At 31.3% G+C, this 16,449-nt stretch overlaps 4 protein-coding genes across 6 annotated transcripts; 3 read left to right on the top strand and 1 right to left on the bottom strand.

Annotated features, from left to right (window-relative positions):
• The first annotated feature begins 220 nt into the window (after positions 1-220).
• On the top strand, positions 221-3,746 carry LOC143188159 (E3 ubiquitin-protein ligase LRSAM1). 2 transcript variants are annotated; one of them, XM_076392240.1, is made up of 13 exons: positions 221-433; positions 627-869; positions 957-1,367; positions 1,444-1,473; positions 1,712-1,813; positions 1,904-2,012; positions 2,085-2,246; positions 2,331-2,430; positions 2,493-2,736; positions 2,819-2,944; positions 3,021-3,218; positions 3,308-3,511; positions 3,593-3,746. In XM_076392240.1, exons 1-13 carry the CDS (start codon positions 359-361, stop codon positions 3,716-3,718), a joined length of 2,130 nt encoding a protein of 709 aa, XP_076248355.1. In that variant the 5' UTR covers positions 221-358; the 3' UTR covers positions 3,719-3,746. The 2 variants fall into 2 exon arrangements, with proteins under 2 accessions (XP_076248355.1, XP_076248356.1); XM_076392241.1 differs by lacking the exon at positions 1,444-1,473.
• Positions 3,747-4,317: 571 nt separating this feature from the next.
• Positions 4,318-5,764, bottom strand: Chrac-14 (DNA polymerase epsilon subunit 3 Chrac-14). The gene is made up of 2 exons (XM_076392242.1): positions 5,284-5,764; positions 4,318-5,131 (listed from the first exon to the last, which is right to left on the bottom strand). Exon 2 carries the CDS (start codon positions 5,107-5,109, stop codon positions 4,720-4,722), a length of 390 nt encoding a protein of 129 aa, XP_076248357.1. The 5' UTR covers positions 5,110-5,131; positions 5,284-5,764; the 3' UTR covers positions 4,318-4,719.
• A 177-nt stretch (positions 5,765-5,941) lies between these two features.
• Positions 5,942-8,356, top strand: LOC143185187 (gamma-soluble NSF attachment protein). Its single transcript, XM_076387970.1, has 8 exons — positions 5,942-6,130; positions 6,298-6,365; positions 6,440-6,524; positions 6,630-6,647; positions 6,716-6,923; positions 6,999-7,247; positions 7,313-7,555; positions 7,633-8,356. Exons 1-8 carry the CDS (start codon positions 6,081-6,083, stop codon positions 7,765-7,767), a joined length of 1,056 nt encoding a protein of 351 aa, XP_076244085.1. The 5' UTR covers positions 5,942-6,080; the 3' UTR covers positions 7,768-8,356.
• A 963-nt stretch (positions 8,357-9,319) lies between these two features.
• LOC143188554 (syntaxin-6-like) lies at positions 9,320-16,431 on the top strand. Of its 2 annotated transcripts, XM_076392900.1 has the most exons (7): positions 9,322-9,598; positions 11,263-11,458; positions 11,914-12,009; positions 12,244-12,303; positions 12,894-13,126; positions 13,254-13,348; positions 16,213-16,431. In XM_076392900.1, exons 1-7 carry the CDS (start codon positions 9,564-9,566, stop codon positions 16,287-16,289), a joined length of 792 nt encoding a protein of 263 aa, XP_076249015.1. In that variant the 5' UTR covers positions 9,322-9,563; the 3' UTR covers positions 16,290-16,431. The 2 variants fall into 2 exon arrangements, with proteins under 2 accessions (XP_076249014.1, XP_076249015.1); XM_076392899.1 differs by having other exon boundaries at positions 9,320-9,598; positions 13,254-16,431.
• The last annotated feature ends 18 nt before the right edge of the window (positions 16,432-16,449 follow it).

A 16,449-nucleotide genomic window follows, 5' to 3' on the forward strand; every position in this document is an offset into this window, starting at 1 on the left:
TAACAGCCAACACAGCTTCTATAATAATTGTACGCTAATTATACACTGATTACTAGTGTACTGATTGTACACTAATTGTACGAATAAAAATCATTTTTTCCTTAACTTCCTCAAAATTCTCGTTTCCTCGATTTCGAAAATATTTAAGATAAAATAGAATCTCCCTTGCCTCGGGAATGATAACATTGACGTACGCTACTGTTTCATACGATTTCACAAGTGCCTGTCAATTTGACAGATATTGGTTAGCGTTTTGCAAACTACGACAGAATCATGTGTTGATGATTTAATACAAATCGATGGCAGAATGATCTGCATTCAGTACATTCCTTTATTGTCATGACATACACGATTAAGGATGTCTCTACCGAGAAAGCATGGGAACAAGGTTAACGTCGATTACAAAGCACGACTCGAGCACAAATTATATCTGGTATGTTTCTTAATGAATAGAGGTTAATCATTCTCGACTTTGCACCTAGCGATCGTATACGTGATAATATTCACGATATTTCATACAAATAATATAAACGATCAAAAATATTGCACACTTAATGTTGTGTTTTTGTGTTTGATGTTGAGTCAATAAATAATTGATCAAAAATATTATTCTTTTATGACAACAGGCCAGAGAAAATCCTGAACCAATATTTGATGTATCAGAATGCGCTTTGAAGCATGTACCCTCTGGTATTTACTCGCTATGCAAAGTATTCAGGAAGAAGATGCTATGGATGTACGATAATAAATTGACTTCACTGTCGGGTGGAGGTGCCTTAAGTGATTTGTCGTTACTTGTTGTGTTAGACATTCATGGAAATGAATTTACCAATTTACCCTCTGATATAATGTGTCTTGTGTCCCTCGAGGTAATTAGAGCCTAATAATATTCAATTCCTTCATATAAAATATATAATATTTTAGTTATTTTGATTCTATTATTTCATCTGTATTAGGAACTTTATCTACAAGATAACAATATAAGGAAACTGCCAAATGAAATAGTACAGCTGAATAAATTAACCATTTTGAATGTTGCTAAGAATAATTTGAAGCAATTGCCAGAAACAATGGGGAAATTGAAGCAGTTAACTACATTGGATATAAGCCAAAATAAGTCCCTTCAGAAGCTTCCTAAATCATTGGGTTATGTGCAGCACTTGCAACAGTTAAACATTGATGGGTTGAACTTGTTGTATCCACCTCAAGACATTGTAAAAGGAGGCACTATAGTTATCATAGCATTCCTAGCAAATGAAAGTGGTATTGAATACTCACCAGAAGAGTCTGTTTCAGAAACAAACTTAACAAAAGACATAAATTCAGAGAACATGCAAGCAGTATATCATAAGAGTAATGATATACAGGTACCAAGCATTTTAGGGTCTTAATTTTGATGTTGTACTTGCACAGTGTCTTAAATCTTTTCATTTTTATTTTTAGGCAGCATTACAGAAGCTAGAAAAAATGAAGGCATGTGGATGCTTCTTTTATTTTAATATGCTTTCAGATATGCCTTGTTGCACATTTAATATTTATTTATTGTGAAACTTATTTTAATTTATTAAACGTATATTTATATTCTTTTTATAAGTTTAAAAGATGCCTAATTTTGCTTATGTTATTTAAAAATCTGTGTAATACTTCACACAATTATGAAGGTAGTATGTAATTTTAATATTACACTATAATAATTAGTTTTGTTTTTCAGGAACATCGTCAAAATGCACTATTGGAAGTAGAAAAAAATATCAAACAGCAACAAGAGTATGAAATAGGAATTCAGTCCATGTTAAAACAACATCGAAAGAAGGTATATTAAATACAAATATTTCAGTCACTATTTTCTAACTTCACACAGACATTGTCATTACTTTTTGCACTGAAACATTTTTATTTCTAGCTCCTTGAGGATCTTGCTTTACAACAAACACAATTAGAACATGAACTAGAAAAAGTACAACAAGAAAGAGATTCTAATAGGGCACGTCTACTTTCCTACATTTACAATGGTACACTAATTTGTATGAAAAGGAACAAAATACTTTATCATTCTTTTGATTAATCTTAAATTCTACTTTTAGCTGAAATAGAAGCGGATAATGTAATCAAAGAATTTTTAAGGAATAGTGAAGAAGAAAGACAAAGCCAGGCTGAATTGTTTGAACGAGAAAAACAAGAAGAAATGCAACTACTTTCCTCCTGCCATTCAGAACAGTTTATGTTCCGTACAAAAGATACTCTCCGTGAGTATCGAGTAATAAACTAATTTTATCAATGCTTTTATATTTCCGTGATTGTATACTTATTTAACGTGTATGGTTTTACAGTTTCAATGGAAAAGTTATTAGAAGAAGAGCTTCTAAGAACCAGAAAGTTGGAAGAACATAGTAAATACAGAGACTATGCTGCGCAATCTTTGCTCACACTGTTAGTAAGATATTAATTACATAATATAACATAAAACACTTTTAATCTTATAAATATTTCAGAGAAGTAAGGAATAATGATCATTTAGCACAAATAGTACAAAACCAAGAGAAAAACAGACAAAATTTAATTGATACGTTAAGGCAAGATGAAGTTTTGCAGAAGGCTGCCGTAGCGGCATTATTAGAACGTAGTGATGCTCGATGTTGGAGTATTATGCAACAAGTCAACCTGGTGCAGTCACAGTTAGCTGCTCTCACAAACATCGAATTGGAAAAGAGAAAATTAGAAATGAATCAACAACTTGTATGTATTTATTCGTGAATTATTAAACTTTTTATATCCTATTACTATTTTTTTATAAGCGGTTTAATATTTTACATGGTAGAATGAAATAGCTGAGAAAAGAGTGGCTTTGAGTGCTATTTTGGTAAATCTATTGGAGCAACAAAAGAATAGAAGAGATCAACTTTTGGATACAATTAATAACATAGAGCAACAACGTTGTATTAGCGTAAGTATAGGTTTCATTTTTGATTTGTAAATTTTTTACTACCAGTCATTATAAAATTGTCTGTTTATTTTCAAAGAATTTTAGAAGAAAAAGTCAGTTTTGGTTGATGCAATATCAGTCTTTAATGGAAGCACGACCTCAGGGTTTATTAGAAATGCTAGAGCCTATGCTAGTGCGGCACGTTGCAATAGCAGGAGCATTACATTGTTTGCCATTTTTAGCTTCTCTACCGTCGTTACTTAGTACGGATATTAGTGACGAACAGTTGAAAAGTGTATGTAAAAGCATGAATTTTTTTTATCGTATAAAGAAATATATTATTTTGAAACCGTTCATACGTTTTTTTGCTTTTTTATTTTATAGATTGGCATACATTGCGAAAATGATCGTGCTGCTATAAGACTTGCAGTCGAAAATTACTTGGCGGAAGTGAAACTCAACGAAACTAGAACACCTGTAACGCCTTCTGCACCGCTTGAAGAAGCGTGCACGAGTGTCAACTATCCAGAATATAATACAACTCAGAGTATCAATACTGCCGAATGTGTAATTTGCCTTGATTTACAAGTAAGCATAACTTTCATTCTATTTGGCGACTTCTCTAATAAAAACAGATATAATCTTTAGATAATTTTGTATTTTTTATAGTGTGAGATCATTTTTCTACCGTGTGGACATCTTTGTTGCTGTTCAGGTTGTGCAAATATGGTTTCTGCAAGTTGTCCAATGTGTAGAAGTAATATAGATCGCAAAATTCACATTGTAAAGCCTTAATATATGAACAATGTGTTTTGTAAATGATTCCACTTAGACTATTTATCTCTAGTATTCCGTTATTTCGTCATCCTATATATTTTAAACGTTTTCACGTATAAAATTAGCATTCCGTGAGATGTACATTTGCATAATATTTACACTTATCTAGTAAGTGTTTTTTGACTATATACTACTTTTTCCATACTGTAATCCATGTTTAGTATTACCATTTTGTTTTTATATTCGATTATTATTGCTATTTAAAGAATCCTTTTAAAGGACAGCAAGTTTCAACTGGATAAATGGATTCTTTTAATCCAGTCTATTGTTTTTCAGTGCCATAATGACAGTACTTTATATAATTGAAGTAATGTAAACATATTTAACATAGGTTTAAATTGCCTAACATTTTTAATATTATCTACAATGCAAATACCAAATATTTAAAAATAAAATAGGGGTGAATTACATTTATTAACACTCAACTACAATAACTAATTTTTATATAAAATGAACACTGACATATCTACACATGTAATAGCCTTAAAAATACAGATTAAAACATTTTAATTCACTACAGTAGTTGAGAGTTAATAATGTAAGAGTCAAGATAGTTAGCAAGCAAGCTTTTATAAATTATAGAAGTGAATTTTTATAAAAAGAAACTTTCTTATATAAATATAGTATCTTAAAAGTATCTGTTAATAAGATATTAACATTTTATTGATTTATGTGTATCGTTCAAGCAAGAATTGTTAAAATAAAAAACATTATAAGTAAAATGTTCTGAATAACTTTTACCACTTTTTCTTAAAATATACAATAATATTAGAGGCAATATCATCTGAAACACTTGTCTAACTTTTTTACTAATATATTTTCATCTTCATGTAATAATAATAAATAGAATGTGACAAACTTTTCAGACTTATATGATAATTATGTAAAATAGTGTGATTCTGTGGACTTATTTATATATGTATGTATAAATATGTATATATTCACATGTTCAAAACATATCAGAACACCATAACTTCTCTTCCCGCATCTTCCTCTTCTATTACATCATCCTCATCTTTCTTCTGTTGTTTTTTCTTTGATGTGGCATCTTTCTTTTCTTTTTGTGCTTTACGGAAATTTTCTAATGACTCCTGTAAAGGATCAACAAACTGATCGAACTCAATATCATTCATTGCTTGAATAACATCTTGGCCACTTATTGTTTTACGGTTCCCCTTTTTAGCAATTAAATTCGCAGATGATGTCAAGTACAATATAAAAATTGACGAAGCTTTTGCTACAGCCGTTCTGGCATCTTTGGCTACTGTAACACCTTCTGGTAATGCTTCTTTAATAATCCTTGTCACAACCGCATTTGGTAGGTTCAGATCTTCTAGTCGTTCTGCCATCGGATTTCTTTGACTATTTATTCTACGAAAGACGTTATCGTTAGTCGTGAAGTGTCTTAGAAAAACTATTAAAACAATACTTAACGTATGTATACATGACGCTACAAACTAAGGTTAAGTTTTGCCGTACAGAAGGAACGCAAAAAGTTACACAAGATTGATATTATTACTTACCTTGCCTTGGAAACGTTGTGGCGATTGATTCGTTAATTCTTCGAATGAAATTAGAACTGAATCGTCATAAAAAATGGTAAATTTTCAATAAGCTTTTCTTCCTATTTCCCGCCAATTCATCCAATTGTACACACACGCAAAACAAGGCGAAAACAATGAAAAACGATAGTGACATCAACACAAAATACTCGATACAATATCATACAAACATAAAATTAATTTTCTTTTATCGTTATGCAGTAAAGTTTAATGAATTATATCAATATTTGTATGTATAGACTCGTATTTTTGAGGACCGATAGTTCATTTAAGGTTTACGATGCGAGAAGTTATGGCGTGCTTCCATTTACGCAGTAACTTCAGACTATATTTTTGCGCGCCAATTTTAAAGTAATAAAAGCCAATTTTAGTAAAGTTTAGTAATGTTTTCTTGGCGTGAAAAGATATTATTCTACACTACCCTACACTACAAAATGAGTTTCTAAGTTCTTCAGCTCATTCTGATCCTTTATTTTATTTATCATTGCATTACAATATCAAGGGACGCGTTCCCCCCACTACAATGTCAAGCAATCCCCTCTCTAGTCACAGTTCCCCACTACAACTTACCCCCACCCTAGGATGATGTAAATTCGCTACGCTGGTAGATGCCACTGATTCCAGCAGATACTTTCCTGCACTTTCCCGGTGGGTCTCATCAGGTCTGATCGATATCAAACTGATCCCGAAAGTGACAGCTACGCTGTTACAATTTCTCCACTTAAGAGTAACCAAACGCCGCCACCATTCAGAAAAAAATGTCAAAAATCGAGGAGGGGAATGCGCATATACGGCAAGCTGAAAAAAGGTACTGTCACCGAAGAATGACATTTCATGGAAAATTGTGTCAACAATTGATTCGATTTTCGTCACGTTCGTATATGAAACAGACAAAATACATTAATCGCGATATAAAAATGATACAATTTTTATCGATTCATTTGTCGGGAAGAGTAAGACGATTGTATGTTATAGCTTAAAAACATCAATATTAAAATGGAATCCCCATTTCGACGTCGCGGCCGAATTATACATGAGTGCAGGTAAAAATATCCAGAAATTTATTGGGCCCTAATATCCTACACCTAATACATGTTCCTTATTCGTTTTATTTTAGCAACCTGCTTTAGAATAGCAGAGTCCTACCAACAGTGTAAAGACAGTTTGATGAAAGCTTCTGCTTGTTACGAGCAAAACAAATCGTATCCTTATGAAATAAATGTAGTTTTCGTGAAACATATGAGTATCATTATACTTTGATTTCAAAGTCTTGTCATGATTATTCCTTAACTCTAATCTTTTTAAAGATGGTTCCATGCTGCAAAGTAAGTTCTTCATGGTTTTAATTACCTTCACTTATTGAGAAATATTACTAAGGCAGTGAATATTTTAGGAGCATTGAACAGGCTATACTAATCAGCAAAGAGATGGGAAATTTGGCAGATGTGCCAAAGCTTGCTCATAGTGCTTGTAATTTATATCAAATGTATGGATCACATGACGCTGGAGCATCTGTACTTGACAAAGCAGCAAAAATGATAGAAGCTAAACAACCACATGATGCACTAGAATTATATAAACGAGCATCTAGTATTATTATGGTTAGACATAATTTGTTTTTAGAATCTATGGAAATATTAAGTACAGACTGTATCTAGTATTTTATTTTGGTAAAGGGTGAAGACAGTCCACATCAAGCAACAGAATATATGAGCAAAGTGGCAAGATTGTTAGTCAAATTACAGATGTATGATGAGGCAGCAGATGCAATCCGCAGAGAAATTGAAATGTATCAGCAGATAGAGCATGCACCTTCTGTGGGAAGATTAACAGTGGCATTGGTATTGGTACAGTTAGCTAGAGGTGATCAGGTAGCTGCTGAGAAAGCTTTCAAAGAATGGGGAAATTATTGTGAAGCTCCTGAGGTATGAAACTCAGAAATTCAGTATTCTTTGCTAACAAATGTAATGCAATTTTTCTGTTTATTTAGGTCCAAACATTAGAGATGTTATTGCAAGCATATGATAATGAAGATGCAGATGCTGCAAAGAGAGCACTGAATGATCCTTTCATTAAACATATGGATGTGGAATATGCTAGACTTGCTAGAAGTTTGCCATTACCACAACAAGAATATGCATTACCACCTCCTGGAGTAAGAGCAAATGCAGCAGAGTCATATACATCTCCTAATGCAACGAAATTAATGGATGAAAGCACAAGTGAAGCTCAGGTATCTTATATCTGTAGTAGCTTAATAATTTGACGAAAAAGTTTATTCAAATTAATCATAATGTACATTGTTTTTAGAGCTCAGGTAATAAATCATCTGAAGAGACCATTAAACAACCATCACAAGATAATATTGAAAAAGAACAAGAGCCAACAACATCTCAAAATATTAAAAAAGAAGAGGAAGATGATTATGAAGGTGGTCTATGTTGATTATCTATGCCCATAACTTATATCTTAAGACATAAGCAAACTTTATTTTATGAAAAATATTGTATCATGTTAACTCAGAGAGATATATATATATAATAATGCCTAAAGATATTCTATGCAAAGATGCTTACATGCATAAGTGTAAGTCCTTAACTTGTTAAATAATTCGTTACACATTTATTGGCTTCATAAGAAACTCTCTAATTATTCAAGAAAACTCATGTTTTGTTCTTGTAAACATTCCCAAAAATGTGATAGTAGTGGAACCTTATTTATTTAAACTTACAGTTACTTACAATATTTTAAAAATACCATAAAAAAATGAAAATATGTAACATATACATGCATTTAAGTTTAATAGAGTACAACAATCTTAAAACTTGTAAATTATTCGCATATTGATATCAGCTTTGTAAATGTTATATTTTCTAGACTTCATAGTACTCTTCCAGTAAGAGTTCACATATAATCGTAAACTCTTATGTCAATAAAGAATATATATGAAACACATATTTTAATAATCCAATTTAGTGTCTACACAACGTGAACTGTACAAATACGTGCAACAAAATAAACTATTATTGCAAACATATGAGCAACATGTCATTGTTAATTCATTTAAATATCAAAGATCAATTTATTTATGTATATGTCAAAAGATAGGTTATGTAGATCAAACGTAAATATATACACGCAAGATATAGAATGTTACTCACCAGACCGTAGATATCGATGACAACTGCGCTGTTCTATTCCACAATAAATCTCCAAAGGACTGATAAAAAAATTCTCACACTAATATTCCCTCGTTCTTCACTATTTAAATTCACGTTTTCAAAAGATTGCCGCGAAATCGCGTAGGTACAGAAACACTAACGAAAAGAGGAATCACATTGGCAAGACAGAGAAAGACGTTCATCATTCACAAAAGCACATACTAGCTGTCGAATCTAATAACTAGGTTAAAAATATTTAATTATTCACTGCATTTTAATTCATAATTAAATAATCGTCGATCTCTTTCGAATCATATCCCGAAATAATTTGAAACGTCAAAAAAACGTACCGACCTCTCAAGCTTATCAAACAAAAAAGAATAAAATTCCCAGACATCATTTAACGTTCACACATAAAGTAACAAACAATCAACAAATTACACACCTAAAAATCAATGTTAACTACCGATTTAACGACAAAATCACGTCCTCACTTTCCGTTACGATTCTTTTAAAAAACTACCGCGCAACCGAGGGATGCTTCTACTGCGCAGGTTTCGGTCTATGATCATAGAAACACAAGTACTGCCTAGCTACTAAACTTTTTCGGTAATTTATTAAAAAACCTGAATATTACATATTATCAAAAGTCTGAAGCAAAACATAATCAGGAATTGCTATTCGGTTCTCGATCTCTCTCATTTAATTACAATCTCTCTTAATAGACGACTCGTTATTAGGCGAATGTGAACCGCGCTTTAGACGTTTCAACGCGAAATCAATATTAGAGTGGCCCTTAGAGAGGCGTGTTTGCGCACGAACGTTAAAATCGAATAAATAGTCGTCTGCAGGAAGAGTTCGGAGCAGACGTCACAATACACCGCGACGTTGTGGTAGCATAACAGTGGGGCGCGAGCAAGTGTCAATTTGATTACTGTCGTATCGTCCGCGACAAGCATCGGGTGCCTTCTGTCAGGACCGTTCGGGAATTTCCACCGATGATCGGCAAATCGAGCATACGTATTCCTGTGGGTGCCGTGAGGCGGCGAGAAAGGCCACCTCTTTAAATTAAAAGAAGGAATGACGTTGGAGAATCCGTTCTTTGTCGTCAAGGAGTGAGTAGAAGTTGCATACGCTCGGGAGCATTTTCGCGTTACGGTCAGAGAGCTCGAGCCCTCCGCAATCGAATGACATCGATGACACAAAATTTACACAGTGTCGTCAAGACCGAGGCTTTGTTGTTTCTGTTACTCTTCCATATAGGTTGTCAAAAAGAAAAGAATCTGGGGGCTTATGCACCGAGGGAAATAAAAAATGAATAATCGACATAGTTTCTAATGAATTTTTTAATCAAATTTACAGGGTTGTTAAGATTGAGTTCTTGTTTTTTTTTTCTCGCGACATTGCTTTTATATATAGGGTGTGAAAAGAAAGGGTCTGAAACTGAGTTCATGGTAGTCGCTCACTGAGGAAAATAAAAAATCATTAACGAAGTTTTGGCTTATATTTTTGTGCTGCGAGATATGAAATTTTGATTTTGTGTTCGCGTGAAATTTATGTACCATGTGTCTTCTTTTTGTTTGAATGCGAGACTGATGAATGCATTTTAAGGCATTCCTGCCGCGTTTCATGTAATCTACTGTTATCGTGTAATTTTGGAGTAATGATAGACAGATTCTTCTTCTCATTATGTTACGTAGACGCTCGAATTACCGAACGATCGTAAACATAAAAGTAAATTTTATTCAGGAGTAATTCTGAGGCATTGATTTTGGGATCTATGTTGATTAAGTATATTTTTACTAATACGATAAATAGCATAGAAGAATTGAATAATGTATATAGTCTGACAGTAGATAAAAGAAAATGTGTCTACTAAATCTAGTGACATTCATTTACATGATTATGAGCGATACTGATGAAAAATTATAGTGAAATATACTGAAAAAGAGAAGTTCTACACAGTGAATATGGAGATTAATTAAACACAGAATTTTTTAAATTTTCTTTTGCCCATGTGAGAATTGTTAGCGAATTTAACGTGACGCTCAAAGTATTAAGTGTTTTTTACTCCTCTTAGTGAGGACCACGAGTAAGACCTTGAAGCTTAGATTCTTTTTTTTTAACACTCTGTATTAAAAATAGTCACGAACCAAAATTACAAAGAAAGCTTTAGTTTTAAGGTTTCGAAGGAACTTTCGCTTACGGGAAGCTACTTGTGCACGTTTCATGACGATCTCTCTATCCGGAATCTTATCTTCACGCACATAAATTGTAGACACCTCCTCTCGGCTACTTAAATGTGCTTGATATTACATTATATTTAATAGAATCTACTGTTTTCATTAGAAATATCGTTGAATCTTTCTAAATTGATTTTAATTATCTTCCCGCTTTAACATATTTTAAAATACATGTGTAACATTTTTTTAAAAAGTATGCCGTGTCATGATTATACAGAAAAATAATAAATAATCTTCGTTAGATATTTCGATATAGAAAGATACTGCATGATTGATATTTCTTATCAATAAACCTGGTATACGCTTTGTTTATCAATATCGTAATACTCTTTTTCTCAAAATTATAAGCGTTTTAATCGTTACGAGTGTACTACATACATACTACGAGAAGCTACATACTCCAGTAACACATCCAGCAAACGAACTCTTAAATTTGGCCCTGACCTTTCTGAACATCCTGTATATTTTACAGTATACAACCTATTTTACAGTAATATAACCTAGTATTATACATTTTTTCGTTTTTAAACTTACAGCGAGGTTTGTAAGGCCCTAAATAAAAATCGCGGATTATATGGGCGGTGGACGGAGTTGCAGGATGTTGTTGTCACAAGTCCCACTGTGAGTGGGGGAATCCCAATCTCACATGATGAATTAGAGTGGACAACCACCGAACTGAGGAAAGCATTAAGGTCGATCGAATGGGATCTGGATGATCTGGAGGATACGATCCATATCCTTTAATACATAGACATTATAATGCATATCATTTACGTGACAGTAAACTTTATGGGATAGGAAAAATAACGTATAATAGGAGCAAAGCACACTATTCTACACTATTGTACAGTGTTTTACAATATTCTGTGCTATTCTACAGTATTCTACACTATTCTATCCTACATATTACATGTTACACTATTCTATAAAACTAATAATACTGTTCTACACTAATATACACTACTGTATATTATTCTATACTATTCTGCACCATCTACAGATCACTTTATAATACTGTATAATAGTGTACAATAATATAAAAAATAGTATAATGTGCTATAGAGTAATATAGAATAATGTAGAGTAGTGAAGAGTAGAATATAGAATATATAAAGCACGCTCACACAATTTTTGTTCATTTTTCAATTCCTATATTAATCTTAACGCTCTATATATGCGAATATATACGTATCGTAGAGAAAAATCCGACGAAGTTTAAGATAGATAATAGGGAGTTAACGGTTCAACGAAGTTTTATCGAACAGACGCGGGAAGAAGTTAAGGTAAGTCCAGATATTCTTACGTAAGATCTCAAGTTCCTTGCAGTTGCTTCTACCAATTTAAAATTTATATTCTTTCTGTGAAATTTAACTTGACTAGTACCCTTGCTACTCCTCACTCTTATTTTAAATTACTTGCAAATTCTAAAATATCAACGAAGAAAGTCTTAACTTAAAATTCTGAATTAAAATGATAAGCCTACTTGAGTAACCGATTTTGCAATTAATTTGTTATAGATCATGAAGGATAAAATGAATTTAAGTAGGGGGCGAGATCGTGACAGTACAGCAAGACAGGTATGTTTTAATTAAATATTCTTTACACGCACTAATCACCTAACTGCCTAATGTTAAACATTCAACATTAATGGATACCAAAAAGAAATATTCTTGCAATTTGCTCTGCATGCGTTTAAATTTCGCTCGTAAATAAGAATCGTGAACGTTGCGACATCTATGAGCAACTGTCAATTTGCCGATAATGCTAATCAGCTGTGAAAACTTGTATAGTCAGAATAGTAGTGCGAAAAATGAATCGCGTTTACCTTTTTTCTTTTCAGCATGCTCTTCAGTAAATTTAGAAATAAAGTAGTCTCGATTCGAGTATAATATAAATATTCTCTAAAACATTATCAAACAGAGAAAATGGTTTATACGGTAAATCAATACTTCTTATCGTTAATCAGGCGTAAAATAAATTCGCTTAATACTCTATTTACAACGTAGTACTAACATTTAATATCTGCATATTCATCGAATCATTGATTAAAGAATATTCTTCTCTCTATAATTCTCTGAATCAGTAACGAAATTGTTGATTTCAATTCATGATATCTTGGAGTTCAATGAACTTCCTTCTCAATTTTATGTATTTCTGTGTGTTACAGCCGCTTTTGGACAATAGTCCCGCCCGTGTTCCTGTGAATCATGGTACCACTAAATACAGTAAATTGGAAAATGAAATTGATAGTCCGAATAGGCAATTTCTTGGAAACACGTTGCAGCAACAGGATGACATGATGAGACAACAAGACGAACAATTGGATATGATAGGAGAAAGCATTGGAACACTTAAAACAGTATCTAGACAAATCAATACAGAGTTAGATGAACAAGCAGTGTAAGTTTTTGATTCAGTTCTCTAAGTTTTAAGACCCTCAGTTGTTGATGAATTGTACACTAATTGTACACTGATATTGTTCAATACCATAATTTGTCCTAATGAATATTATTTGTATATTTTTCAGTATGTTAGATGAATTTGGTAATGAGTTAGAAGTGACAGATTCCAAACTGGATGTAACAATGAAAAAAATGGCCAAAGTTCTTCACATGAGTAATGGTAACTATAACAATTACATTCCTGCTCCTACTACTGCAACATCTAGTGTTTCTGATCTTGCTCCTAAACCTTCTTCTTTATCATCCTTATCGAATACAATAACCAATTGTTTTTTATGTTCTGGAGATTAAATAGGCATTGTTACCATAATTTCATTTATATTTACTCAGTGAAAGTTTTTATAAAACATGACACATTTCTCTGCTTTATTAATCGCTTTCTCTAAATTTATTTAAGACATTCATCTCACTTTATTTGTGCCTGATTTCTGTGGGGTATGCAATTAATAATTACAGCATCTACTGATAAATTATGGGACTCTGAAAGAAATTTACTGTTGCCTCTTTTGTCATGTTTTTATGATAACATTGCATATCACCATCATTAATAACAATTCATTTTTTTTACACTTTCTGAACTGAATTGAAATTTGTATTTAGCACAGCTGCACTTTAAGTATTTGAGTTCCTTTTATAATGTGTGTAGGGATGTATTGACAATGCGACTAATCCAAAAAATGATCTATTGGAAGGTAGAAGTCTCATTAGATTAAATTAACATTTGTATGCTTCATTTAATTCATAACCAGAAATAAATTAAGATTAACTTTTAAAGAAATTTCAAATTTCCCTTCTTTCATTTTTCTTGCTTGAAAATGTTTTATATAAAAAGCTATGTTTGTCTTCTTTAAAAAATAGTAGGTAATTAAAATTTTAAGAGGATGTTAATAGTGTAGGTGAAATATGTTATAAACATAAAATAAAAGTTAATTACTACAAATATTTAGTAGTGATCATTACCTGAATACTGAAGTATTTTCTCTGCTATCTTTGTTATAACATTTGAATTGTAAAACTTTATAGTAAGATAGAAATCAAAATTGCATTTGTATTATTTACATTTTATATGCTTTTCTGCAGAAGATGCTTTAAATAATTATGTTACAAACTTTAGATTTGCCTATGTTTCTACTAAAATAAGATAAAGAATATTTATTTTCAAATAGTTCAGAAATCGATAATATAAAAAGAAATGATATCTTGTCTTCTGAATTCAGTAAATGCCAAAAATATAGTATGAAAATGGACCAGTTGCAGTCATAACAGTAATGAATTAACTTTAAAGTACAGCTATTCAGAGTAAAGTAATTGTTACATATGTAGTATAATAGGTACTAAAGGATATAGTATATTGTAATTGGTTGATAGTATTATCAGATATATATTGTTAAATTATGTATCAAAAAAACTGTAGATAAATAATGAATTATATTAAGTATCTTATTTACGTATAAATTTCGAGAAATTATGCCAAATATTGTAAGGCAATGTGTCAAATAAGAAAGAGGTAGCACAAGTAACTTGTGCCTGAGAAAATTTTAACAGAGATAGACTTGTAGATAGACACATATGTATGATATTAGAGAAACATTTTCAGTATATTTTAAAACCTCTGATACTTCTACTTCCAATGTACACAACATGTGATATTACTATATTAATTAATGCGTAGATAAAGATAGTTTAGTACACAGTGTTGTGGAATACTTACATGGTATTGCGAAAGTACCAATCAGTTTATGTGTGCAATGAATGTAAATGAAAAAAATATATAAAGTTTTAAAGAAAACAGTGTTAAAAAGAAAAGAAGAAAAACATGTAAAAACAATTATTTGTACGTATGATGGTTGCTGATTGTTTCACAATGCGAACAAAGTTGTTGAGATGTAGCAATTACAAGTACTTTGAAGCTCCATTAGACGTAACGTAAACAATTGAAAAATAGAAATGGAACATTTGTTTCATTGTTAGAAGAATGTTACAAATACAATGTTGTGAATTCATACTAAAATAAATATTGTTTAATATAGTATATAAAAAGAAATTAAAGGAAAAAAATATACTTTATTATTTCTCATAAATGACCAATTGTGAAAACAGATACTAATGAATAAAATTTGCGACTTTATTTATACTGTACATGTTGCTGTAAAGTACCACAAATTTCCTGACCCACTACAACCATTCAAATATTAATTATAGTAGTAAACTTGTATAAGAACTTGTTATATTAAATTCTGTGCTTGAGAGAGATCAACTTAATTTAAACTGTAAATTATTTTTCAGAATTATGTTCTATAAATTTATTCAATTATTTCTTTTTGTAAATTTCATGGATATAAAATCTCTCAACTATGGAATATAATCTTTCACTTGAAATATGTTTATGAATGTGTGTTTATAGTTGTGCCATTTTTCTTGTTTTTGCTTATATCAATTTGTACGATAATTTTTATATACATGTTATGGCAATTTTAAAAAAATTAATACATATAAGAATTGTTTTGGAGCTTCTATAACTCAATGTTACAATTACTGATCGTTGACTATGAATAATTTTAACTTGATACATAATTTTTAAAAATCATATAAAATACTAGAATAATTTTATTATTATTGGTCCCTTGTACTCTATTTTTTTTTTACGAATTTAACATTGGTGAAGTATTTTGTAATGCATGTAAAATATGGAACCTATTCTATCAGATAAGATTTGATAAAAAGCAAGTATTTAATTTATATTAGTTCTCATGTCAAATTTCTAACTTGTTATCTGAGTGCAAGGTATCAATAAAAACTGTCTAGTGTTGTTATAAAATGCTTGTTAAAAGAATGCATGTTGAAAATAATGTACAATGTTCACTGTTTGAAGAAGGGCCAAATATATAAGTATTGATTTTTCTTATACAGTATATACATCTCACTTATTCAATTTTATTGTCGTTGAATAAACGACGATAAAATCATTCGATTCTAACTTTTTTTATAAGTGACGCATGTGATGTTACTTTCCGTTTGTTTTAGATCGGAGACAATGGGTAGCCATTGGAGTGTTGACAGCTATATTGGTGTTTCTAATCATTTTGTTCATAATTAAGTGAATTATTTCATTTCTTAGCTTCCCTAAGAATTATTGGTTCTTCTTCATAGCACTTAATTGAATATGTTAAATTCTGTTTTAATGGAAAACTACTGATAGCGATATTTTATGATCTATTATAATAAATACTTACGGTTATTATATTTTTTATAGGATCTTTG

Source organism: Calliopsis andreniformis, chromosome 2, assembly GCF_051401765.1.
Source record: "Calliopsis andreniformis isolate RMS-2024a chromosome 2, iyCalAndr_principal, whole genome shotgun sequence".
In the NCBI taxonomy this organism is placed as follows: Eukaryota; Metazoa; Arthropoda; class Insecta; order Hymenoptera; family Andrenidae; genus Calliopsis; species Calliopsis andreniformis.

Excerpts from the sequence above, each read along its gene's own strand:
- LOC143188159 (XM_076392240.1), top strand. The coding sequence starts at position 359 with ATGTCTCTACCGAGAAAGCATGGGAACAAGGTTAACGTCGATTACAAA. Across the intron at positions 2,247-2,330 it reads CCGTACAAAAGATACTCTCC|TTTCAATGGAAAAGTTATTA; the intron begins GTGAGTATCGAG and ends ATGGTTTTACAG. Across the intron at positions 2,431-2,492 it reads GCGCAATCTTTGCTCACACT|AGAAGTAAGGAATAATGATC; the intron begins GTTAGTAAGATA and ends TAAATATTTCAG.
- Chrac-14 (XM_076392242.1), bottom strand. The coding sequence starts at position 5,109 with ATGGCAGAACGACTAGAAGATCTGAACCTACCAAATGCGGTTGTGACA.
- LOC143188554 (XM_076392899.1), top strand. The coding sequence starts at position 9,564 with ATGACGTTGGAGAATCCGTTCTTTGTCGTCAAGGA. Across the intron at positions 11,459-11,913 it reads ATGATCTGGAGGATACGATC|CGTATCGTAGAGAAAAATCC; the intron begins CATATCCTTTAA and ends TGCGAATATATA. Across the intron at positions 12,304-12,893 it reads GTGACAGTACAGCAAGACAG|CCGCTTTTGGACAATAGTCC; the intron begins GTATGTTTTAAT and ends TGTGTGTTACAG.
- LOC143185187 (XM_076387970.1), top strand. The coding sequence starts at position 6,081 with ATGTCAAAAATCGAGGAGGGGAATGCGCATATACGGCAAGCTGAAAAA. Across the intron at positions 6,131-6,297 it reads ATACGGCAAGCTGAAAAAAG|CTTAAAAACATCAATATTAA; the intron begins GTACTGTCACCG and ends TGTATGTTATAG. Across the intron at positions 7,556-7,632 it reads AAAGCACAAGTGAAGCTCAG|AGCTCAGGTAATAAATCATC; the intron begins GTATCTTATATC and ends CATTGTTTTTAG.